Here is a 27,400-nt window from a genome sequence, read left to right on the forward strand (position 1 = left end):
CCGTCTGAATGTGTTCGCTCTGTGTGCACTTGACCAAGCTTCGTTGACTTAGTGTTGTAGAATTAACTCCAAGATAACCTGCCCGCGCACACCATACTCCAGTTGCGATTGCGCGTCCCTCCGCTACAAAGCCGCTTGGTTGCAGTAAATTATTGAACTCCTCAGTACGTCTGCACAGTGATTGATGAGTCAGGCGGCGTCCTGCCCTTGCCCTCTGCGATGTGAAGGAAAGATTGTGTGACATGATGTCATCCCATCGGTGCAATCATAGCCGGACACGGGCCCTCATTAATAAGAGCACCGTTAACGTAGTGTCAGCTCACAGGGACGGAGAAAAGAAGGAGAGGGTCGTGATAGAAAAAATAATAATGATGAAAGGAGAGAAGGTGTTTGTGGAGTGGATGTTAGGCAGGAAGCAATGAAGAAGAAAAAAGAAATGGTGGGATGCCAGTGGATGGAAATAATAACAGTAGCATGGCATGAGATCAGAGAGGAGTAATAAAAAGCAAAGGAAAGGAGGGAAGGAGGGGATAAGGTGCATTGTGTGCATGTGCAAACCTAGAGACAGGGTTCTGTGGATGTCAGTGCTCTGTATGCATCTGCTTCAGATGTACGCTGATGTGTTTTTACAGCAGTAAGTTAAGAAGTTAGCTTTATTGTCTTATCAAATATTACTGCAGTCGTTCTGTATGACTTTGCTGCAAATGCACAGTACCAATTTTTTATTTCAATGTGGGTCCCATTTCATTACTGAGTATAATCAACCTGAGCAGACTTGTTTGGGATACAGTTGGTGACCCATCACAGTGAACATCATTATTTCTGTGTGTTTTATTTTTGTGAAAGTGACTCTACGAGGATGTGGATTAATTAAGTAAGCAGTGTGGAAACTGGTGAGAGGAGGTGGTGACCAAAAAGAGGCCGCAACTTTAAATATAAGGGTTAGGGTTAGGGTTAGGGTTACCACAACTGTGGTTAGGGTTACCACAACTACAGTATGTTTTAGTGATAGCTGGTCTTTGATTGTGGATTTTATGCCTCTTTATGAAGGCAATAATGATCAAGAGGCCTGCGAACGCACACCACTGGCCACTGACAGAATGTAACAATCTTGAGGTATTTGTACTTTGTAGTTAAAGGTGCTATATACAAAATTTGACAGCATAATGAACTTTCATGTCTGCTCTAGCCTGTAAAGTTATGTACGCATTGTGTTACTTACACGTTGAAATTAGGAAGAAACCCCAGCTCCTAGTCGATTTGGAGCCCCAGCTACCACAACAAAGAACATCTGAAGGACTAAGGCAGCTTTGGTATATGTTTTGTAATGATCCAATGATAAGATGACACAAAAACACATTGTGAACTGTCCTCTGGGGTCTCTCACTCATTCTCTTCTCTTTTCTACTCCAGGTGTGATGCCAGAGCGGCAGTTTGCTGGTACCCAGTTCGTTTGCAGCGTGGTTGCCTCCCACGTCAGCCACCAGCCGTCCTCCAGCTTCAGCTTTGTCTGGATCGCCCCGCCGCCCGGCACTGGCTGCGTCAACTTCCTGTAAGTCACGCCTGAGCGTCTCTACGTGTAAAAGAGAGCCATTTAAAAAACAGGACAAAACAGAGATACTGCAGATCTAGGACCTTTACAGCTGCCACGCGTCCGACCCCAGACACGGAAGTCGTAAAACTCTTAACAATAATATCCGTTAGTGTTTTGTGGCTGCATGTTGACCCAGTGAGCCTGAGAGAGGATTATCAGCTGACATCATGGGTTGTGTTTTCATTTTCATTTTCAGAGAAAGGATGTTTAAGGGCCACCCTGTCAGAGAGAGCATTCGTGATGACTGGAAGGAGGTTACACTGAGGACACAGATAGCGTGTATGTCCTCAATACCTTGCTTGACAGGGCCTGTGCATTAACAGGTGGGAGTGTGTGTTTGCCCTCCTGAGAATAAGCGGAAATATTAATTCCTATCCTCTCATTCAGCCGCCTTGGTCCCTCTTCCCTTTGGAAAATGTCTGAGAGGCTGAACAGATACACCCATTCCCGGAGGATGGGGCGTGAAACAGACATTGACAAAAAAAAAACTCCTGTGCTCCCTGACGTTACATGAAGGTGTTATTAAAGCGCAGTTATCCAGCCTCACAAGTAGAGGCTGAATTGCAACAGTCTCTGGGGATTGTGCACAGGTCTGTTTGTCTACATGTCACTGGCTGTGTTTCCCTGAAGCACACACGTTGTTTGATTGGCTCAGGACGAACAAGATCTATCTTAATACGCCTGAGAAAAGCCATGTTCCTTCTTCCTTTTTCTCATTTTCATTCCCCCCCCCCCCCCCCCCCCCCTCCCCTCTGTCTGCTCTTGCTCTTCATCATTTTCTCCATCTCTGTCTGTTGGAAACATCCTCTAACTCTCTTTCCCTGTAGTTCTCTTGGCTGGTGATTTACAGCCCCACGCTGATAATCAGTCAAAATGCAATTAGCAGCTGTTACTGGAGAAGCATGGAGGGAAAAGGGAGGACTCCAGTAACTCTGCCCCCATGCAAAGTCACAGCGGCACCACATTTCAAAGATCTCTCAGAAAATTCAACCATAAATATTGTGATGTTAATACACTTGACAAGAGCAGTTCTCACAAGTCTAGATCAACAACAGCATGTTTTTAAAAATGAAATCTCAAAAAGAAAACATTATTCCCGTCATACGTTTTTAATCCTCGGATAGTCAAATCAAACTGCAAACTAATCTTTAATTTTCGTTCTCCCTTTTTTGTCACCAGTCATCCTCGCTCCAGACTTGACAGACACTGCGGATTGCACATCAGTGCTTCATAAAAAAAAAAAAAAAAGAAAAAAACACAACTAAATTAAACATTTTGGCAGTACTCACAAAAATCCCTCAATGAATTCCTGGAGGGACACCATAGACTATCAGACTTTTATGGACAGACTGACAGAAAGAGGATTCAGTTGGGGAATTTGCTGAAGTGGAGCTGCCATTTAGACAATATCCACAGAGCCAAACAGATTTACTGGCTTTTTGGTCTGCCAGCAAATACATTTACTGTTGAGCGTGTGTCAGCTTACGAGGATTGTGTGTTTCCTCAGCGTTTTGCGTGTGTGTGTGTAGTGGGTGCCCATGCGTGCGCTGTGTGTTTGCGCCTGAGTGTAAACCACAGAGCAGCAGTGTGCCAGTGCTGATGACAGTGGGGCTGGCAGGGGGCCACGACTGTATGACAATAGGGGCCCCTGCGGCTGACCTTATCAAAGTCAGCCAGTCACACTCCAGCTGGCTGAAAACTGCTTCTAACACACACACACACACACACACTCTTACCGCACCGTGTTCCAGTTCAAAGCCCCCATCTCCACGAGTGCATCCTCACCTCCAGAGCTGCCCTCCCTGGGTTCAGTGACGTGACTCTGAGAAATTCAACAGGCGAGGCCCTTGAATCCAAAATCTAGAGTTACCTTGGTTGGTGACCTGACATTTCTCCTTTAGGTCTCCCTTCCTTTCAGACGTGATCATACGACTGTCACTTTTGTCACATTGTCTTCCAGCGTTGGATGTGCGGATTTATGTCAAATCTTGCAATCAATGATAAAGTCAAACAAAGCAATAAAATGTGGGTTGAGAGATGTTTGTCTTGGCCATACAAAATGTAGATAATGCAATGTCCTGCCCTTGTCCACTGCCCTGATTGATACAAGGTCCATTTTCCACAGGCAGTGTCCATGAGTGTTTAAATTAAAGGCGCAGACACCTGACGTCCTTCACAGGGCTGGAGCAGGTCCGCCGCTGCATCAATATGAGGCCTGCGAGCAGTTTTATGGGCAATATTGTGGGAGTGTTCCTGGTAACACATCACTAGCAGGAGTGTGATAGAGTGCGGTGACGGTGGGCATCCAGAAGAACTCATTTTCTGGGTGGCTGTAAATTGCCATCTAAAGAGAAGGGGAGGCCTTGGAGAGGAATAAGAGAAGAGAGGAGACGCACACACACATACACACACGTCCACAGTGATGAAATGTAACTCAGAACCTTTACTCAGTCACTGTACTTAAGTACAGCTTTGAGGTATTTGCTACTTGACACGAGTATTTTTTCACCCCACAAGTTTTTGGAGGCAGATATTGTACTTTTACTTCACTAGATTTATTGAATAACTTCAGTCACAAGTTACTTTGCAGATTACGTTGTAGAATTCATTTATTTTATCTTTATCGTTTATTTACATCTCACGTAGGCTATTCCAGAATCTAGGGACATTAACAGCGAAGGCCCGGTCCAGTCACCAACCAAGACTTGGGAACAACCAGTAGAGCTGTGTTAAAGGACCTTTGGGTTACAACTTGGTACATACTGTATGGGAATAGAACCTAAGCAAGTTAGCAAAGTCCCAGACCATGAAGAGCTGTAAAAGCTGACAATAAAATGTTCAAATCAATTTTAAATGGAACCAGTAAGTGAGAAACTGGATCAACTGGATCAATGTGATTAAATATTAATATATTTTCAGACATTTAACAGACATATCTTTCAATTAATTAATTAATTAATTTAAAGAATGAATAATGGATTAATGTGTAATTAAAGTGATCACTAGCTTTAGCCCTTATATGAACTCACTCCCTGCAATTATTCCCGCAAATATCGTAGTGAAGCTACGCTGTAGGCTGGGCGAAAAACCTTTTCTCACACACAAAATGCAAACCAACTCACACTTTAATGATTGCATAAAACACAGTTGTGCCCCACTTTTTATTCCTCTTGCTCAGACATGACAGTCCACACCGTGACATAATGTACTGAATGCTTTGCTGCACTTAACAGAGGTGAGAATGGTTAAAAGCCTCCTCTGGTGAATGCAGAGATGCACTGCTGTGTCTCTTCCTTTCTTTTCCTTTATTCTGCTTCACGTACACCCTCCAGGCATTCACTGCTATGTGTGTGAGTGTGTATGTGTGTGTGTGTGTGCGTGCGTGCGTGTGTGTGTGTGTGTGTACATGTGGTTCTAAATGTAACAACAGCTACATTCAGAGAAACATATTTAAACATAACTCCTAACTTTGTAACTCTTTCTTGCTCGTGTGTGTGGGTGCTATGTGGCCCTTTCTGGGTGCTGTGTGCGCATATGCAGCAACGCACTGACAGTTCCTTGTGTGTATTGGTAGTTGTGTGTGTACGTGTGTGTGTGCCTGTGAGCTGCAGTGTTGTGTACCGTCTCCCTGTGGGTCTCAGACAGCTGCCTGGTTAGAGATTGCTTTAATTACTGCACGTGAGCCCTCATCCTAAAGTGTTCCCCCGAGGAGACGGATGTCTGCAGATCTTAATGGCAAACCAGATCTTTATGTCACGGCACGTTGTGTATACGTGTGTTTATATGTATTTATTCGCAAACACTTGCACGTTTGCTCTTTTTTCTACATCTCCGCTAGCTGCGGTTCCTCTGCCGAGACTGATTGAAGCCACTTGTAGGAGCAATTAGGAGGAGAAATAGAAATCGGGCAGGTGGGCGCTAAAACGCTTCTCTTGTCTTGTTATCTGTAATTGAAAAGGAGCAGTTCCTGTGTTGTAATTATTCCGGGTGTTGTTGTGTTGTTGATACTGCCATCTGTTCAAAGCAGGCAGGCCTGTGCATGGACGAAGTTTGTGAAACAAGGTGTTGCATCGTATGTCGCAGACTACAGTCCGCTGGTGCATGTGAACACAGCCTCCTTTGGCTGCTTTTGTTGAAGAAAAACTCTTTGTGCCTTTATTTCATTCATCCACTATTTATATTCAAGGCATCATTAAGGGGCGACTCTAATTACCTTTAGATAGATAGATAGATAGATAGATGGATAGATAGATAGATAGATAGATGGATAGATGGATAGATAGATAGATGTTCAGTTTGTTTCAGTGGTCAGGTGCACTAAAATTAAAAGCGGTCTTTTCAGTCCTAGCGTGTTGCACATGTAGCAAGAGTCAGTCAGCAGAACAGGTGTGTGATGAAGCCCATCTGAGCGCTGACAATAGCTGCAGCAGGTAGACCGGTAACATACGGTAGATTTATTTCCGCTTTCGGGCGTGGTGCTAAAAATTTGGGTTGACCTTTTCAAGTTTATTTCAAGAATGTGTCCTTCAGCTCATCCAGTCTGGTGATTGACAGCTTGTTATATTAATCAGAGGTCAAAGGTCAGAGTTCAGATATCAGGCTGGCAGCTGATCTATCTCACCCAGCACCTCATTCCTCCTGGTATTAGTCCTCTCTATTGATTTCCTGTTATTCAAGTCAATCTTTCGGTCTGTTTTAACATAAAATCACTAGTTAATGAGCTCCCCTCTTCACTAAAAGCTCCACAGAAGCCTGTGGCTGTGTGGCAGATTCACTGTAGACACTGGGCCTGTGAAAATGAAAGATTGGTTCAAGGTAATCCCATTTTGGCATTGTAGATTTAGAAAATACGGGGTAGAAATGTGAAGCATGACAGAGCACATAAATCTGAACCACTTTTTTTCCTCAGCGAGCCGACCAGAGCTGCAAATCTGACAGAGCCCGCCCATATAATTCCAATTTTCATATATCACACATTCACGTACAAGACAGCAACTCTTATATCTCTCATATTCATGTGTTTAACCTTTCTTAAACTTTTAAGATGTGCTAGTTTTTTTTTTTTTCAGAATTCAGCAGTACATCTTCAACTTTTAAAGGCAGAGTCATTCCGGTCCTCCTTGACGGATCAAAGCACGGTCTCCTGTTGCTGTTTACCCTAAAGGTCTCTGCATCCATGATGTAGTCTTATTTCCCAAGGGACGGTCTCCCATGACCCCTGAAATTATATACATACACCCGTGTACAGAGAGGAACACGGGTGCACACAGATACATGCACGGAGCGCTGATCAATACCGTCACAAATTGTCCACACCACATCTGTGTTGCACCAAACATCACACGCTCTCATCAGCAGGTCACTGTACCACCTGCTGGGACGCTGACCTCCTTATCAATTTTTTTGATGAAACAGAGCTTGGAGACTGAAAGAACGAAAAGGTAAAGAATGATTTTAAATGCAGCAGAATAGAACCGTGCTCAGGGGAGACGGGGCCGCTCACATTTTTGCGAGCAATGATTGCTTCACATTCTGCGATGTCTGTTCCCTGCAAACGTGACTGACAAGATGAATTACAGACATGACTTGTTGTTGGGAATTCATCGTTCGGTTGCTCTTTCTCCCCATCTTGTCCTAGTCTGACCCTCAGTGAGGAGGCAAGGAAGGGAGACAAAGGTTTTTAAAAGGCAGATTTTAAGCAGACTTTTTAGACTCAACTCTTTTCTTTTCTCCTTCACATACTTACTCCTAACTGCCGTTGTTTTCCTAATCTCCCCTAATTATTGCTCGCCAAAAGTAGTCAAGGTCAATTGCTCTTCTCCTGGCTGTGTACTGAGCAGTAACGGCGCGTCTTCTGGCTGTATTTGGAGTCGTAACTCTCTGTGACCCTGTGCTAACAAGCAGGTAATTTGCCAAACAACTCCCAAATCCCTCCTCTGTGGAGCTTCATTAAATTTGCATGTTCTCCGAGAGCCTTTTTCAATTAATTAATTTAGGGGTAGGAGGGAGCGGAGGGTGGGGGAGTTATGTGATTCCAGTTACAACTTCTCAGGCCCTGATGGGTATGACAATATCAAGGCTCGGTTGAAATAAATAACATTAAGGAACAAAGAAACAAGGCTTCATTAGTGGTTTTCTAGAGATTCTTGTTTTCCCTTTTTCAGTCTGCCGCTCTCATTGTCCTGTCTTTGCTTCTCCATCTTCCCTTCCTCTCCCGTCTTTTACTCGTTGTCCCTGATTGTGGTGCCATAACCGCAGCTGGTGCTCAACGTGGAAGATAAATCAACCAATTACGGGTGTATTTTTTAAGGGCTGGGTCCAAATGCACCAAATCAGTGCTGGCGACTGGAGCTGCACCTCGCCGAAAACTCCTCATATTAATCATGATTACATACAGGCCTAGTGAGCTGGGCGAGAAAATGAGCTTTTAATTGGGATTTTCAGGAGAACGGGGATGGAAGAGTCTAACGAGGCAACGTGTGTGTTCTCCACCCTGAAGATGTGATAGTTACTGCGAAATGAGAAAAATCATTTTCTCACTGGTGGACAAAAAAAAAAAAAAAAACGTTTCAAAAGTTTGTTTGTGTGGTCAGTTTTGGTGCGTATTCCTTTCTTTATGGTAGCAGCAGCTATATTTAACCGCATGTATATGGCTTTAGGGTAAACCAGCCACTGTGCTCCCCGCCGCATGTGTGTGTGTGAGTGTGGTTAGCAGGGAGCTGTCAAGCCGGCTCCTGGGGGATACTTATGGCCGACAGCAACATGTAATCTAACATGGAAGACATGCTTGGTAATTACCCACTCCAGGCCCTTTTGGGAGCTCTTTGAGTGACAGCCTGTCCATCTGCATACATGTTAAAGCTCATATGTGGCTTGGAGTGTGTGTGTGTGTGTGTGTGTGTAGGTGTGTGTGTGTGGGTGGGTGTGTGTGTGTTTGTGTGTGGACTGGATCTCTGCCCTTACTTGCATGCCTTGCTATTTGACAGCAGATTGTGGACTTTGAAAGACAAGGCCATCTAAACCCCCATCACTATTTCATCTGACCGCATCCCAGCCCCCCCCAATCCTCTCCCTTCCTACAACATTTTTCCATTTCTCTCACTCAATCTTTTGACTCAATCCCTCTTTCTGTTTCCCATCTCTCAGATTTGCTCCTCCCGACTAATGAGAGGGGAAAGGGTGACACTTATTTTCACAAGATGAACGATCCCTCGTTTGAATCGGAGGAGGGAAAAAAAAAACAGCAACACGTTTAGGACCTTAATTGCCTTTTTCTCCCCCCGAAGAAAGTCAAATTAACATGTAGATGTTCAATGAATGTTTTGTGTGTATCAGTGCTGTTCTCCGCGTGTGCATGTATGTGTGTGTGTGTGTCTCCCAGAGTGGAGACGGTAATGAGAGACACACGCTGAGGAGCCGCTGGAGTGTGACGGCAGGACAGACGCTGGCGTCTCGCTGCGCCGATCACACACTCCCCGGCTCAGACTAAATGCCCTCTCCTGGCTACTGTTTTAATGACATGACACGTTATTAAGTCACACATAGCTGGACTACCAGCACACAGCCTTCACACACACTTTCAAAGGAACACACACTATTTTCCCGCTGAATATCTTCTCTGCCTCTGTTTGATAGATGCTTTTGTGTTTATTGGCGGAAAAGACAACAACGTCATTAGAAACAGACAAGTGCGTCTGGATTTTTCAAACAGTCCTTTTCCATAATTGCATTTTAATAATCAGAGTTGATATAAAGGAATTAAGTGCATTTACTCTACTTTACAGATTAATATGGTCTATCAATATTGTTGCATTGTTACAGATAAAAAGCCAACAGTATAAATAGATTGTTTAAGCATAACTATGCTTCGTACACATTTTATGAATCAGTGATGAGTCCTCAATATAAATATATTATAACACACTGTAGCTTTGACAGCAGTCATTCTGTTGCATAATAACTACTTTTACACACAACATTTTGTCATACTTTTGCACTTGAATCCAGGACTTTTTTACATTGTTGTTAGAGCCAGGACCGACTCAATCAAATAACAGTAGCAGTGCTGACACTGACATAGTTCAGCTGTCGGATATCACACTGACGCCACCAATACGTGATCCGCTCCAGATTCCATCGACTGATTGTCAATTTTCTCGTTAAATTTATGTAAAGTCTACTCACTAATAATTCATAACGCATCACCGCGTGCTTGACCTGTGCAGGTTTCTCTAAACATTAATGTAGTTGCCGGTGGTATTTGCTCTCTGACACTTTTCTGTGTATGAATACCACTTAACCTACAGTTCAACTGAATTGCTTGGAAATAATCAAGTTATGGCAATTTTTGCATATATTTTGCTCATGTATTAAGAAGCACTGTAGCAACAACAACAGCAATCAAGAAAAACGGACTTGTATCCAAATGCAGGTATCAGATGGGCGTGGAAAAAGGAGACTGGTGCATCTCTAGTTGAATATCTACTGTTACACATATACGGGATCAGAACAATTATTCCACTGCTGTCAGCTTTGCAGTTTATTTTTCTTCTACCTGGCTTGGTAAGGGTTACAGTCACAAATGTGCTTAGTGAGTGTAAAAGATGTGTGTGAGGTCAAATGTGCTCTTTGATGGAGCCCAACGTCCCGTGGCACTTAACAGAATCTGTTTAGTGAACTTGAGCTGAGGCTGTGTTTAGTAAATATTTAAGGGCCTTGTTCCTACATCCCCACCCGCTGTTTTGTTACGCGCCATCTTTTATTCATAAATACCAAACTCAAATTAGTTTTCATCCAATTCTGAAATATGAGCGTAATTAAGTATGTTTTCTCCCCAGCTCTGCGCGGGCACAGGGGCTCTTTACTAATTAATGAGGGGCCGGTTCATTATTCATGAGCCGAGATGAACGAGTAAATGCCTCGGCACCCATAAAAGGCCTGAGTCTGCACAGTGGGCCGGGCTGGGGGAGAGTTTGGGAGGCGCAAGGCGAAATCCGCGTGGGACTGTAGAGAGGGAGAGACGAATGAAGCAGGGGAAGGAGGGAGTCTGAAAAATAGATGTGGGGCTCTCTGACTCAGCCGCTCGCCATATTGTGCACACCCAATAAAGTTTTGCTGATTTTTAATCCTCTCTTCCTCCATTTAGTCTGTGTCATAATGGACAGTGTGTCCGGTGCTGACTGGGGTGTGGCACAGACACACACACACACACACACACACACACACACACACCTAAACACACACACACACCTAAACACACACACACACACACACACACACACACTGGACTGCTTCCATAGAGTTTGACGTATAGTGATTTTGAAATCTCAGTGAGGTTACTCAGAGCCCCACTTCATTATTTTGACCAAGATAAAAGAAATGTTGTGTAATGTCTCTGGATCGTGGGAATATCCTGAAAACAGAGACAACAGTGTGTCCTTACATGGCACACACCGACAAAAGAGGCCTCTTATTTCCACAAGTGGCTCCTTGAGGGGACTTTCTCACTGTATGTGGGTGGCTCACATAGTTCAGTGTCAGTGTGTGTTTTTAGTGTGAGGTTTGCTCGGATTTACAAACCGCAAATGATGTGTATGATTAACAGCGAAGCCAAATTACAACATTAGACACGAGTGCCAGACAGATGAGACTTCATCTGCCCTGCTCTACTTGATGGACAAGCAGTGTTGGGAAACAACACTGGCCGTGATGTTTATCCTCTTTATGTTTTTGACCTCGATACAGTTCCTACTGTTTCTCCTCTGAGTATTATGTGGGGAAAACGCAGGTCCAACTGGTGTAATAAGGCTTTTACTAGCCATTTAAAAATGAACTGCTGTCTCTGCTTGGACAAGACTTTCCTTCATTGGGCCACGATACAGTACATCCCAGTCTGCTCTGACCAGAATGAGCTACAAAATGCTCAAGGTCTCAAAACTTTACAATCTCTTTCCAATGACTGATTTCAAGAAATTGCAGCTCCTATCACGCTCTTTCCATCTTTTCTCCCAGTCGTGGGCTTTTTACTTTCCTGTCGTATACTATTAATTCTATCACTATCATCCAACAACTTTAGTATTATTATTATTAATATTATTCATAGTAGTATTGTGGTGGGGCTTTTTTTTCCATCTGAGAGGTGACAGTTTCTGTAGTCGCCAGTATCCATCTTCCTTCTGCTATTGAGAACGAGAGTGGATCTCTCTCATCATGTCTCTATGTTAAAGATCCCACCGCATCACGAGCCATTTCACCCTTTTTAAAGCTCTCTCCATTTTCAAATGAATAATGCATTTCATGGCCACCGGAAGGAAATTCATATTACATTCTGTACATACAGCACGCAACATATAGGTAGTTTTACACTGCTGCGCTGGAGTAGTGCAGTAGAGTAGTGCAGAGGATATTGGCCGATATTTGATAACACGCACCCTATTTTATACTGTACAGGCACAGAAAAGTTGCATTATACAATAATGCGACCATACATGTATTGTACAACAAGGTTTTGGAAAATATGTTTTGGCGAGGGCTACTGGTTATAAAGAGCCCGAATCACCTGTAATAATGACTGGATTCGTCTTCATGCGCCGTCATGAGCAACGCGATCATTCCCTTGCTGTGAATTCTCTGGACATGCTCTGTTCACACATGGGCTCAATCAGCATTACACAGACGCTGTAGTAGGTAGCTGGTGGTGAAAGGTCCATTTAACGTCCGTGCCAAGTGATTCGTGCATTCACGTTTACACATGCAGCTCCTCGGGGGCTATGTGGAGACAGTCTCAGGGTAGCAGAGCTTGTGTGAAAAGGGGGCTACAGTAACAAGAACTCCAACTGCAATGACAACTTTGTATTTTGTCATTTTTATCCTATCGCTGTATCCCATATGTGTGTAAATTTAGCCTCAGTAAAGCTTTTGTTGTCGTTTTAACCTCAAACTCACATTGTAATGAACATCAGAAAAACGTCCCCCTTTATGTAACTCACTTTTGTTTGAGAGGGAAATGATGCCATCTGTGCACAATTGATCTTCATATGAAAAGGACTGTGTGGTTAACTCTCCCTTCGGTATGTTAACTCTCTGTCTCTCCCTCTTCTCTCTCTCAGAGCCACGGCAACACATCGAGGACAGATCCTTTTCAAGGATGCTCTGGCCCAGCAGCTCTGTGAGCAGGGAGGTGAGTCGCAGTAGCAGGGACAACACAAATACCACCCTTTATGACAAGAAGCATATACATACATATGTGTCATATTCATACGTGAAGAGACAACTATGTTGAGGCACACATGTGCACCGACATATATACGTACCATGCCCCCCTTCCTCACTTCTCATTACTGTCAATCATATGCACAGATTGTCAGCATATAGATGACACAATATGGATGATATGCTGCTTCTTCATGACAGTGGCATCGCAGTGCTTCCTGGCTCTCTTTCTGCCTAATGATACAGCCAGAGCCAGAGATATTTGGATGTCCTATATTGCCAGCTTAATTTCAGCTTATGCTAAACTCAGCTTCTTCCCCCCCCCTTTCTCTCTCTCTCTCTCTCAGCCGGAGATTTACGCTTTATGGCCGACACTTCTTACATCCACTTTCTGTGACAGTCTTAAGTAGCTATTGACAGACAGTGCAGTCCCACTCTGCATGCTGAGTGTGTATAATTGCTTGTTTACAGGAAAGAAGCCTCCTCCTCAGTCAAGAACTCCTCCTTGTAGATCAAATTTGACTTTAATGCTTAAAATGAAGTACACTAACTGCTGCTGGGTTTTTTTTTTTCGCTAACTGTTTCGGGGAAGAAAAACAACTCCATTTCAGCTTTATAATATATATTGAGTCTTTATTGGGGAAAAAAAAAAAGATCATCTCTGTGGCGAGTCTCTGAGGACTCTTCAAGACAAGTGTGTCCCTCAGCAGGTCACTGGAGAAACTACTGGTGATTGTAGCACATGCCAGGGAGAGAGCACTCAACTTCATGGCGCCGTGCCCATTTGGGAAAGCTGTGGCGCAGCAGAGCCCTCAGTCAGGCCTGGAAGAGTGACAGGGAGAAAAGCGGCAAGGCTCTTCTCCTCTGTCTCCTTGCCCGAGAGCTCATCCGCTCACCACTGCTGACACACTGCCCCAGTCTCCCCTCCCCCCTCCAAATACTATATCTAAAGCCAACAACAGTCACTTAGTTGTTTAGTGCCAAGGCCCTGCAGTATCACACTAACACACAGCTAGTCTCAGCAGACAAGCTGGAAAGAAGAGATTTAGACCTTACAAGGCCTTGGAGGAGGCAAAGTTGTGAATGGGAAGAGAGGAAGAGAGAAAGTAGCAGTGAGGTATTTAGGTGTTATGTGCAGGTATGAGGGGTACAGAGGGATGTGAGGCGGTGAGAGTGATAAGGGGCACGCCGGAGCTGAAGGTTGTCGAGCTATAAATGACTTGTGTCGGTAATGATGGTTTCTATCTAATTGGTAAACGAGAGACGGGAGGACAGAAGGACAAAGATGGCGGGATGAAGAGATAGCAGTAATGAGAACATTGAAGGTCATGAATTACAGGTGATTTGGGTGTTTGTCGGAGCCAGCGCGGTGATTAAACATTATTAACAAAAGAAAAGCAGGGAAGGAGCAGATGTGAACGGGTGGACGACCTTGTTGTAGGCGAATTTCTTTGATGGCCAATACTGCGTCACCCTCTCTGTCGCCAAACTACGCCAGAAAATCTGAATTACAAATGAGAAAGGAACATGCCGTAGGCAACAGAAGGCACAGGGAGACAGAGGGGAGATGAGAGAGAGGAGGAAACAGAAACAGAAATGGGTCTGATCATTCTTTTGGTCTCTTGTGGGTTGCCCAAATAGAGACAAGCATCGTTTTTCTCCTCTCCACTGATCTAACTCATCGTAGTCAGTTCCTCTTCCTTTTTCCAAACCAAAACCTGCAACTTCAAAAGAGCTGCACAGATAAAAAAAAAAAAAAAAAAAAGGAATGTGCAAGGCCCTTTCATAAAAATGAAACTCAATAACTTCTTTGACATTAAACTGATCTGTGGTTGCAGCCAAAACTGTATTACTGTGCAGTAGAGAAGTGTGCAGGAGTGCAGATTAAACAGCGAAAGTGGAAAAATGATGCATAATTTATGTTTATTGTCTTCATTCTCTCGGCAAAGTCAGACTCGGCCAGCAGGTGAGGCAGAGGCCTGTAGACGTTTCCCTTCCAGCAGGATCACATAGGCTACCGTCCCAAATTCAGCTGCAGAGTGGCAAAGAGAGTGCAGACGGCTGTGAGCAAAGTTACTTCAAATCTCTGCATTAGCATTCAGAGTGGAATAAAAGATACAGGGCTGGCTCAAGCCACTTCAGAAGTTCATATGCCTAAGACTCAAGCTTTGAAGAGCTGGAGGAATGAAAGCTATCTAAAGCAGGGTTATGATCCATGGAGGAAAGAAGGGGGAAAGGAGGGAGAGCGAGAGAAAGGAAGGGATGGAGGCAGGGAGAGAATCTAAGGGCAGCCTGCTCGAATAAGAAGGCAATCAGGGGTGATCAGCCGGGGTGAGGACTTTAAGAAACAAATGAGCAGATTAGCCAGGGGGAGCTGGAAAAAAGAAGGTTCCTTTGGAGTGTGAATTCGAGCTTGGCTTGATAAAGAGAAAGGAGGAATAAACTCCAGTGTAAATAAGAGATTTAAGGATAAAGGAAAGAAGTGGAGGGGTATAAGCCTTTAACTCGCTGTGGAACGTCTGACACGCAGCACTTCGCTTCCCAGTAACAGAAAGCCTCCCTGAAAGTTCACGTAGACAGGTGTGTGTGTTAATGTTTCCACTCCGGTGCGCCCCAACGCCTCCTTAGACAAGAGCAAGCTAGATTTGTGTGTACATGTGTGTGTAAAATAATCCGTCTAGCAGTAAGGGGATGCCGGGTCCCAGACACACACTGCTCTCTCCTGGTCTCTCAGAGCTCCTTTCTGCTGTGCCAGCACCCATCTTCACCCCATTCCTTCGTCAACGTCCAAGTCATCCCTCTGACTTCCCTTCTAGTTTGCTTTGATCTACGCCCCATTACTGTACTCAACAGCCAGCACCGAAAAAAAGTGCCCATATTTGTGTTTGTATTCATGGATTCAGAAGACAAACTAATAGGAGTATGACAAATGCTGCCGCGGCCGGATGAAATGCAGAGCACGACGGAGTAGTTCTTGGCACCAATCAGCACATTGCCAAAATTGTTTGGACAGGCTCCTCGAGATGCTTCAGAGCATGACGCGGCAAAATGCAAATTACCGCCACAGCTTTTAAACGACTGCGAGTATGCGAACAGACAGGCGGGGGAATGAAACAAAAAGTACATTTCCGCTCCTACTGAGAGACCGTAAAAAGACTTATTAAGCCTTGAAGAGAGGAGCCGAGGTGGGGGATGAGGAGAGGCAGGGCCGGGCAAGGTAAGGGTGGAGTGGTTGCGGGTGTTGAATGGTGCTGCAGGCCGTCCATCAGCTCTATCTTCTGACAGCAGGGCCAGCGGTCCCTGCTTCCTGCCCAGCGTCGCCAGGTCCTCTCATTTCCAGCGAGGGAATAAATCAGGTCTTTATGGGCCTGGCCGAGTGCACTGCACCCCAGATGGATTATTAAAGGGACATATAACTCAACGGGGCCACTGCTCCCTGAGGGACGCCTGATCACAGCGCAACAGAGGAGGGATGGGTGGCCTCCACTCTCCCACCTCCTCGCCACCCACCCGGTCTGCCAGCCAGCCTGCTTGCCTGGCTGAACGCCGGCTCGCCTGCCATCCCTCATCGCTCACCAGCGAGAGAAACCTTGAGACCTCGCTATCTCGTCTATATTCCCCCCTCGCATCCCGACTGTCTCCTCGAGCCCCTCCTTTGTCCTGTTTTTCATTTCTCTTTTGTGTTCTTCTGCTATTAAGTTAGTTCTTCTCTTGCCACTTTTTGTGCAATTTTCCTTGGAACTATACCTGCATTACTCAACCTCCACAAGAAAGGTGGGATGATATGTGTAAGAATGTTCTTTGTTGTTTCCCCTCCATCTCTAACACATTGACAGCCAGGAGATGTTTGCCAAGAGATAAGCACGAAAAAGCCAAAAATTGCATGCTTAAGAAGCCCGTCCTCGTGTTTTGAGACACAGCCAAACTGCTTAATTCTCACTATTGTGAAGAAAAGTATGTCTTGCTTTTACCTTGGATCCCACCTTTACTTAAAAGCACAGCAAGAAAAAGGTGGAAATTGGAAAATAGTGGTGAGTCTAACTTCTTTGCTCTCCTCTCCACTCACCTATGATTATTGTAATGATGCCAATTGAAGCCCACACCGAGGCCCCGGTTTCTTGTTGAGTGGAGTGAAGTGGCTGGCGGTCTGACCTCGGAGAACCGTTTTCTCTTTTCGCGCCATTGTAGGAGGACAAAAACAACAGCATCCTGCGCCCCGGTGAGTCGGCAATTGCAACCGGCAGGTAGACGGGAGCGACTCGACTTCAAACGCGGTTCACACGTCGTCGAGGATGTGAGCCAGACGAAGGGCGGGAAAAGAGCAAACGGGGGGGGGGGGGGGTAAGAGAGAGAGAGAGGAGATTAGAGCCAGAAGATGGAGAGAAGAGGGGGAGAGGACTTAACATGACTTGTGCCCTGCGCTCTTTGTGCCGAGATGTCTGAGTCTGCCAAAGCTTATGCTCATTTAGTCCCCCCCCATCACCCCAACCCTGCTCATCAGCACCCATGCGATTTCAGTCCCGGTGTAGTTTATCGAGAACCCCCCCTCCTGTTTACATGTGCAGATATGTGTGCATGTGCAAAACAGCAGAGAAGAGTTGGGTCAAATGTGGAAGGCAAAAAGACGTGTGTGTATGTGTATGTGTGTTATGTGTGTGCGTGCTTGTGAGTATAAGCCCTGGCCAGGGAGATACAGGCATTAGCGGAGATGAGCCGCAAATAGAGGAGGCAGTAATTGAAGTCTTTAAGAAAGTGAGAGGGGATTAATCCAAGTGAAATGAGCGCCACTGTCTGCTCCCGACGCGCAGAGGGGTTAGGCAGAGAGAGAGAGAGAGACAGAACGGGTGCGGATGGATGGAGGGGTGGGCAGGAGGGAGAGATTGCGATAGAAGGCAAGTGAGAGAGAGAGAGAGAGACAGCAGGAGAGCGTGATGAAGCATGGAGAAAGAAAACTGTAAATGAGGCCTTTTTGGAAGCTTGAAGGGATTATCCACCCAAAAAAAAAAAAATGAAAAAAAAAAATCTTTGGGCCTTTCTCCAGCCAAATGGCCTCACTAGAAAGACTGAGAGTGATTTAGAAAGAGTTTGTTTAAGAGACGGGAGACTGCAGAGAGCAGAATACCAACCAAGCATTTATTACAGTATGTCAGTTTAAGAGGGTGGATTACCAGGAATCGGGTTTTAGTACATGCTCTTTTCAGGTTTTCGGGTTTGTAAGATGAATATACTCTTGTGTAAACTGAGCTACACATCTGCGTATTCCAGCATTATTGTAGTTTGGCAAAAAAAAAAAATGTTAATGAGGGAGTTACACGCGCTGGGATTGATAGCTCCCCTAAACATGTTTTGAATCAGCAGACATCGGAGGATTAGAGGGTTGAGGAAGGGAGGGAGAGACGGGGAGAGGGAGGAAGAAGGCCTCTTTGATCTGCTTTTTAATGGGCTTCATCGTCGAGGCGAGCTCCAGCCACGGAGCTGAGCGTCAGGGCCCACCAGAGCAGCAGCAGCAGCAGCAGCAGTGGCGGCGGCGGCAACAATCGCAGCCAGTGAAGCGCCCAGCTCTGTCACACAGGCCACTAAGACTCCAACTTCTGCAGTCAGCATGAAACTTCAGCGGCGCTCTGTGAATAGTAAATCCATTTTCTAAGCGTCCGGCATTTGGATCCAATTGGGAGAAACGAGGGCAGCTAACGAAAAAGAGAGGCTCGAGCTCAAAGTAAGACATTTGCAGAGCCATTACGATAGCTAGAAACTTTTTGGTAATCCCTCCTCTTTTGGCTCAGGTTCTGTTGTTTATGAGGGGGTTTTAGGTGGGCTTTTTCAAATGTAAGCCCATCTATTAGAGGGACATTTTAGAACCGCGGTAAGGTTTGAAAGAAAGTCTTAAGGAACTTGAAATTAAACTTTGGATTGAGTCCTCACTGTGTTATCTGAGCGCTTTTTTATCAGGTGTGCAGGCTCATCCTGGATGGAGAACAGGAGGCAGATTATCCGTCTCTTCAGTCTGGAGTGAGGCAGCCTTAAGAAAAATACCAGAGGAGAGTAAAGAGGCTCAAAGGGATTGAAGGGTGACATGTTCAGAGAGGTTGAAACCACTGTGACTGAAACAAGGTTAAACTCAAATTCTTTAATATGGGATAGCAGCATAAACTCTGGATATCTGCATGACAAGATGAAACAAATGTGTGTTAATTGAGTTTTTGACTATTTTCTCAATGGCTGAGTCTTAAATGTACAACAGGCAAGTTTGCAACCTCGATTATCTGCGGGTGCACCCTTTTTTTTGCGTGAGTCTGATTTGCATCCACCTGACTGCATTATTTGTTACACCTTCCCCGTCTCTGTCTTTCTATGTGCACTAGCTAATGAAACACAGTCTCTACCGAACTAATCCATCAAAAACTCTGCAGTACCTCCTCTATCTTTTCTAGCCAAAGGTCAAACCCATGCGCTGCAACCTTTATGATGTTCTGATAAAAAGTGGACGTATTAATTGAGTTAGAGGCCGTGTGTTTTTTTAAAAACCTGCGTTTGAGTCATTAAGTCTTAATTCTCACCAGCCTTCCTCCGTTCACCTCCCTCTTCTTCTCGGAGCTGTGCATCCCCTGGGAGAGATTGATGGTAGAGTGTGTTAGCTCGGGAGTGGCCGAAGATTACAGCACACAGGCGCCTCTGGGGAGGATGGCGGTTAATTGGCATTGAACCGTTTATCACGGCCGCCCGGCCTTTCATTACTGAAAGGAATTAGCATCAGCAGCGGCAGCCAGGAGACTGCAGCCGTGGACGGCCTGGACGCAGAGAAAGTTTGTTTCACTCAGAGATGATGTAAGAACGGGGCCCGTTTCCCCACGCGCTGGCGAGTACGCACTTCATCCAATGCAAGAGTGCACAGGTACATAAAGTCTGTGCAGTCTGTTCGTTTACTTTCTGTTCACAGGTTCATACAGCTTCTTCTCCAGATCTCAATCTGCCCACGACAAACTAACTGCCTGATATTTAGGCCCAGGACTGTACATTCAAGATGTCGCAATTCAAAATATTTACTATCCTCTTCTCCGTCTGTTTCAGCTCCGACCGAGTCCCCATTGAGACCCAGTCTTGGTGAGTCTGCGTTTCATTACGCGCTGTTTTTTCCTTTTTCGTTTGATATTATAATCACACAGGTAATTAAAACATGAGAAGACAAGGTGTTGTACAGATTGTGTCTAACTGTGAGCATATGGTGCTTGTGCTTGTGCAGTGGAACTCCACGGCAAGCACGCTGTGCTGCGTGACGACTTTGACTCCAACCTCCAAGGAGAGCTGGACCCGAGCATCTGGTAGGTGAAAAGGTTCACGACTCCTCTTGTAATCATAGGGTGAAATCACTACATCTGCGGTGCTCTCTCGTGATACCTTTTGCTGTTGTTATAACTCATTCTGCTCTCCTTACAGGTCTGAGTGCAGCAACTGTGAAGTGGGAGAACAGTGCGGTGTACTGATGCATGGCAGAGCGGTGACTTTCTGCGAGCCCTTCGGAGAGCGAGAGCTGGTAACTGCCGTGTTTGACCACACTGCGACCGCTGTACACTTTATGGCCCATTGACCATACATTCAAACCAGCCACTCTGTAGCCACAACCACAAGTGCAGTACATCACAGCTCACAAGCTGTTACCACATTAGGTTCTCATGTTTGAGCATCTGCATCTCTGCAGAAAACTTGCACATTACTGTGCCACTATAACAAAGACGGCATGTCTGTCTGGCCGGGCAATGATTTAGAAAATGAAAAATTATTTTAAAAAAACGATAAAACATTTTGCAGTTTACTGTCACATGTTTTATTTATAGTGAGAGCTGAAACATTTTTGCGCATCTAGTCAGCAGGAGCCTGCTCAGATTAAACAAAATCAGACATGCATTTAGTCTGTTTGCACGTGTTAGGCCTGGCATGACTGAGCATGCCCAAATATATCTGGCCTGCCTCAAACCAGAAAACAAATAAAAAGAATCACGGAGCCAATATCACAAAACAGTTAAATACTGGCCCCATGTTCATGGTTAAAACAAAAGGCTGACACTGTCCGGCTCCAGATGTGTTGAAATAGCAGAACAGATATCGCTTCTTGCACATTTACACAAGTCGCTTTATACATCTTGTGATATGTTTGTTCTATTTAATTCTTTGTAACGACAAGTTACAATGTTTTTTATTTATATAACATGTACAGGACAGCTTTCTTTAGTCATCTGCCAACTTTAACTGAAAACATTGCTGCACCTGTGCTGCATCATTGAGTTCTTTATGGAAAGCCGTTTGAGCATTTATTCAATATCCTTGATATCAGACTTAAGGTTCATGTACTAGTAAGTGTTTTGTCCTCACTAGTAAGACAATTTGGCGCACTAGTAGAACTACTAGGGCGCACTAGTAGAACGACTGTGTCTTACCAGTAATGTTTTTTCCACTACTAGTACCACTTTTGGCCTACTAGTGCCCAATCAAACCCTACTAGTAAACTACTGTTCTGCACTAGTAACACCACTAGGCCCTACTAGTAGGCATGTGTCACTCACTAGTAGCCTTTTGGACCCTACTAGTAGCACCAAAATGCCCACTAGTAGCACTAGTAAGGCATTTTTGATCTCACTAGTACTACTAGTAAGTACAAAAATGTCCACTAGTAGTACTAGTAAGGTATATTTTACCTTACTAGTACTACTAGTAACGGCAAGAATGCCCACTAGTAGTACTAGTAAGAGCCAAAATGTCCACTAGTAGCACTAGTAAGATGTTTTTGATCTCACTAGTACTACTAGTGAAGGTCAAAATGTCTACTAGTAATACTAGTACGTGTCTTTTGACATCACTAGTACTACTAGTGAGGTCCAATGTGCCTACTAGTACTACTAGTAAGGTGTTTTTTACCTCACTAGTACTACTAGTAAGGCCCAAATTGTCTACTAGTACTACTAGTAAGAGCCACAGCAACCACTAGTAGCACTAGTTGGGATATTTTGGACTATACTAGTACTACTAGTAAGGGGAAAATGCTCACTAGTTGAACTAGTAGAAGCTAAAATGCTTACTAGTAACACTAGTTGCACAAAATGCTAATGGGAAGGTGGGAAATAAGCATTCATTGAGGCTTCCTATTGGCTCTCTAATTCAAAATAAGTAGTGCCGACAAATCAAGACTCAGGATTTTGTCATTATCCCACCTGCTTCATTTGCATTTTGCGCACTAGTACCACATGTTGGCCTGACGAAATGCAACTAGTGACACTAGTGGATTCATGGCGCAGCTTACATGTTAACTAGTATGTACCAAACTGTCCACTAGTAGTACTAGTACAGTATTTGTGACCTTACTAGTACAACTAGTGTGGGCCAGAATGTCTACAAGTACTACTAGTAACAGGCAAAATGTCTACTAGTAGCACTAGTAAGACATTTATTATCTTACTAGTACTACTAGTAGAGGGCAACATGTCTACTAGTACTGCTAGTAACAGCCAAAATGTCTACTAGCAGCACTAGTAAGGGCCAAAATGTGTACTAGTAGCACTAGTAAGTGGCAAAATATCTACTAGTAGCACTAGTGGGGGACTTTTGCACCTTACTAGTAGCACTAGTAACATCAAAAATGCTCACTAGTGTTGCTAGTGACAGATAATTCTTCTTACTAGTGTAACTAGTGGAAGAAAGTTTGTCTTACTAGTGAGCCTCTGAACCTCACATGTAAGGAGTTTGGCTGTACTAGTATGACACAATACACTACTAGTGCGCAACTAGCGTGCTACTAGTATGCAATTGTACACTACTAGTGCGCGACTTCATGCAACTTGTGAGACATTTCTGTTACAAGTAAGACATTTCTGTGCACTAGTAGGACAACTTTGGCATCCTAGTAGGACAACTACATCTTACTAGTGAGGCAAAACTGTGCACTAGTTGACAACTGTGCGCTACTAGTACTACTCGTGAGGCACTTGATGTTAACTAGTAGAATTTTATAGTGTCACTAGTAGTACTAGTAGCGCACAGTTGTCAACTAGTGCACAGTTTTGCTTCACTAGTAAGACGTAGTTGTCCTACTAGTATGCCAAATTTGTCCTACTAGTGCGCAGAAATGTCTTACATGTTACAGAAATGTCTTACAGGTTGCATGAAGTCATGCACTAGTAGTGTGCAATTGCATCCTAGTAGCTCGCTGGTTGCGCACTAGTAGTGTATTGTGTCATACTAGTACAGCCAAACTCCTTACATGTTAGGTTCAGAGGCTCACTAGTAAAACAAACTTTATTCTACTAGTTACACTAGTAAGTAAAAAAATTTCTGTCACTAGTAACACTAGTAAGCATTTTTTATGCTACTAGTACTACTAGTAAGGTGAAAAATTCCCCCACTAGTGCTACCAGTGGATATTTTGCCACTTACTAGTGCTACTTGTACACATCTTGGCCCTTACTAGTGCTACTAGTAGACATTTTGGCTGTCACTAGTAGTACTAGCAGACATGTTGCCCTCTACTAGTAGTACTAGTAAGATCATGAATGTCTCACTAGTGCTACTAGTAGACATTTTGTCTGTTACTAGTAGTACTAGTAGACATTCTGGCCCACACTAGTAGTACTAGTAAGGTCACAAATGCCGTACTAGTACTACTAGTGGGCAGTTTGGCTTTTACTAGTAGTACTAGTAAAATCATAATAGCCTCACTAGTGTTACTAGTGGATATTCTAGCCATTACTTGTGTACATGTAAGTTGCAAGATGCCGCCACTAGTAGTACTAGTGGACTGCATGCAAATGAGGAAGGTGGGACATGGATTTTGATTGGTGAATGTTCAAACTGTGTGCTTGAGGCCTTAAAGGGGCCGCTCTGAATACCAGAGTGTTTAGCAGCAGTCATTTTGGAAGATGTGTCAACTTGTTTTGTATTACTATAAAATGAAAATTAACTGAATGCATTTCTCATATTAAAAGGCTTATTAATTAGGTCATTTATTTGTTTATGTTTCTTTAGTATTTTTTGTTTATTCATGTTTATTATACATATTATATTACTTACACATCAATATCAATTTTATCTCCATTTGTAGGAATTAAAATATTCAAAGCTAAGATAGATAGATAGATAGATAGATAGATAGATAGATAGATAGATAGTGGCTAAGATATGCCCAGAATTATTATTGTAATAGTTTTTGTCATTACTGTACCCCCTAGCAGTACTAGTGGTATCCTTGATATCAGTGATATCTGTGATATCAGTGATATCCGTGATATCCGTGATATCAGTGATATCCTTGATATCACTGATATCCTTGATATCACTGATATCCTTGATATCACTGATGTCCGTGATATCCGTGATGTCCGTGATATCAGTGATATCCTTGATATCAGTGATATCCGTGATATCTGTGATGTCCTTGATATCAGTGATATCCGTGATATCCTTGATTCCGTGATATCCGTGATATCAGTGATATCAGTGATATCCTTGATATCAGTGATATCCGTGATATCCTTGATAGCCGTGACATCAGTGATATCCGTTGATATCAGTGATATCCGTGATATCAGGGATATCTGGGATATCCGTTGATATCAAGGTTTTCTTTGATATCACGGATATCAAGGATATCTTTGATATCCGTGATATCAAGGATATTGTTGATATCACGGATATCAAGGATATCTTTGATATCCGTGATATCAAGGATATTGTTGATATCACTGATATCACGGATATCAGTGATATCACTGATATCAAGGATATTTTTGATATCACTGATATCAAGAATATCTTTGATATCACTGATATCACGGATATCACTGATATCACATCACGGATATCTTTGATATCAAGGATATCTTTGATATCACGGATATCAAGGATAGCTTTGATATCACGGATATCTTTGATATTTTTGATATCACTGATATCAAGGATATCACGGATATCACGGATATCAAGGATATCTTTGATATCACTGATATCAAGGATATCTTTGATATCCCTGATATCAGGGATATCAAGGATATCTTTGATATCACTGATATCAAGGATATCTTTGATATCCCTGATATCACTGATATCAGGGATATCAAGGCTATCTTTGATATCCTGGACATCATTATTGTTCTTTTTATTAACAACAACAACAGTAAAAGCTCATCAGGCTTTATGGGGTTAAGTTTTTGCTGGGTGGAATTCTTTCAGAAGAGCCAATAGGAAACCTCAATGCTTGTGCTGTCCCCACCTCTCCATTAGCATGTTATTTCACTAGTTCTACAATTGAACATTTGGACCCTTACTAGTACTACTAGTACAACTAGTAGTACTAGTGAGATCAAAAACATCTTACTAGTGCTACTAGTGGACATTTTGGCTCTTACTAGTACTACTAGTGGGCATTCTTGCTGTTACTAGTAGTACTAGTAAGGTAAAATATACTTTACTAGTACTACTAGTGGACATTTCTGTACTTACTAGTAGTACTAGTGAGGTCAAAAATGCCTTACTAGTGCTACTAGTGGGCATTTTGGTGCTACTAGTAGGGTCCAAAAGGCTACTAGTGCGTGACACATGCCTACTAGTAGGGCCTAGTAGTGTTACTAGTGCAGAACAGTAGTTTACTAGTAGGGTTTGATTGCGCACTAGTAGGCCAAAAGTGGCACTAGTAGTGGAAAAAACTTTACTGGTAAGACACAGTCGTTCTACTAGTGCGCCCTAGTAGTTCTACTAGTGCGCCAAATTGTCTTACTAGTGAGGACAAAAAGCTTACTAGTACATGAACCTTAAGTCTGATATCAAGGATATTGAATAAATGCTCAAACGGCTTTCCATAGTTCTTGCTTCAGATGTGTTTTGGACGAAACTAACTTCCTGTACAACTGTAGCACAGAAGTTTAAGAATTAAAATAAAAATGAGACCAGAAGGAGGACAAAGGGCTGAATATTATACAATGCATATTAGGCATTAAAGTACAGTATTATCAGTGTATTGCCTGACATGCAACACACACACACACACACACAAACATACACACATCATGCCAAAACACAAACACATCCACTCATAATTGCTTATCAAACCTTTTCACGCCCCTTTTCTATCTTTATGAAGTTGATTTGCGACTGTTTGTTCTGCTGTAAGAGATGAAAGCCAGTCAGCGGCAGCGAAGTGTTTAGTGCCTCGTGCTTCTATGTACTCCTCTGATAAGCATTTGCTTTGTCTGTCGCTGTTCCAAATGTTTGATGCCGCTGCCTGGCAGCTCTTCTGTCAAGTGCAACAAGCGTGCGCATCCAGAAACACTGACACATTCACACACGGATAGTCACTTATACAACATCATCAACAATGGGAACATACATTCATGATCACTTAGAGGAAAAAATGCTCGACCAACTTGCCATCTAAAGAATGATTTCACGCCGTGTGATGTTGTTTTTCTCACCTCCAGTGTCACTTCTTCTGCGGTGATATGAGAAATGTCTTCGGAAAGGGCTTAAAACACTTGTTAAATGTGGCGTCATACTGAGAAACCCCGAAATACATCAGTGAAACTAAGATTTTTTTAAGCGAGGTGCAAAGTTAAAAACACTTTCCTACTTATGTGCACAACAACAACTCATATTGGAAATGCCTCCACCTGTGCGAGTAGTTAGACATGATTTCATCTGATTATTTATCGGTGATCTTCTGAATCACCTTGTGTTTTTTCCCCCAGACCACTGTACCCCTCAACACGAGCACAGCCTCAGTCCTGCAGTTCGCCCTAGGTGAGTAACAAACCCTGCACACGCATTGCAAACATTAAGGCATGTTTTGTGAAACAGGCTCGTGTATGAGACCTTTTTAACCCTGTTCAAAAAATCTTTACCCTGCGTGCAACAGTCTTTTCCATCCAGGACAATAGATGCCTTTGTCATCCTCAAAAAATAGCCCGGTTACATGTACACACTGTATGTCCTTGTTTCTCTCTCTCTCTCTCCCTCTCTCTGTCTCTCTGCTCTGCCTCTCCTATCACAGTAATGAATGATTTACAGTATTCTGGAAAGACACCCTGAAGGCCACGGCAGAGGTTTTTAGAGGTGTTGTATTTTTCATGTCCATTACATGCATCCACCAGCTCTCAAGGGAGCGTAACTGGGAGGAAATAACAGTACATAAGCGTAGCGACAAACCCCACCTCACCCTCACCTCCGCTCCTGTATTTATCTCTCTCTTTATGCCCGTCTTTTCCTTCTGTCTGGCTGCGCCCTCATTTCGCAGGTCATTAAAATGAGTTTGTGATGCAGCAGCGATGAAGTGCTGGCAGGTTAATGCACGTCTGTGTTCGGCGGGGATAGAGTGCCGCGGCGGGACACTGACCTAACATGGACGCAGCACACCATCAGACAGTGTGGGGAGGAGGGGGAGAGCAAGGGGTGGAGGAGAGGAAAGGTGGGGTTTAAGTTTAGCCCGCTTCCTCCATTAGCAACCTTTGACCCCCCCTGCCAGTTTCCACAGCACCATCCCAAACCTGTGCTTTAAAGCTGAAAAAATAGTCGGATCCCCACATAAAACCTTCAAATAGAAGAGTCTTCGGCCCTGCGTCA

The 27,400-nt window shown here is 43.8% G+C and overlaps 1 protein-coding gene across 2 annotated transcripts in view; it reads left to right on the forward strand.

Moving 5' to 3' along the window:
• The window catches only part of reln (reelin), a 97,466-nt gene that overhangs the window by 36,824 nt on the left and 33,242 nt on the right, over window positions 1–27,400 (forward strand). For both annotated transcript variants that reach the window (XM_030425244.1, XM_030425245.1), the window contains exons 3-8: window positions 1,414–1,552; window positions 12,703–12,773; window positions 19,874–19,906; window positions 20,046–20,124; window positions 20,240–20,336; window positions 26,530–26,581. In XM_030425244.1, coding sequence (XP_030281104.1) covers window positions 1,414–1,552; window positions 12,703–12,773; window positions 19,874–19,906; window positions 20,046–20,124; window positions 20,240–20,336; window positions 26,530–26,581 — 471 coding nt within the window. The remainder of the gene's footprint in view (window positions 1–1,413; window positions 1,553–12,702; window positions 12,774–19,873; window positions 19,907–20,045; window positions 20,125–20,239; window positions 20,337–26,529; window positions 26,582–27,400) is intronic.

The sequence above is a fragment of the Sparus aurata genome, chromosome 8 (assembly GCF_900880675.1).
Source record: "Sparus aurata chromosome 8, fSpaAur1.1, whole genome shotgun sequence".
NCBI lineage: Eukaryota > Metazoa > Chordata > Actinopteri > Spariformes > Sparidae > Sparus > Sparus aurata.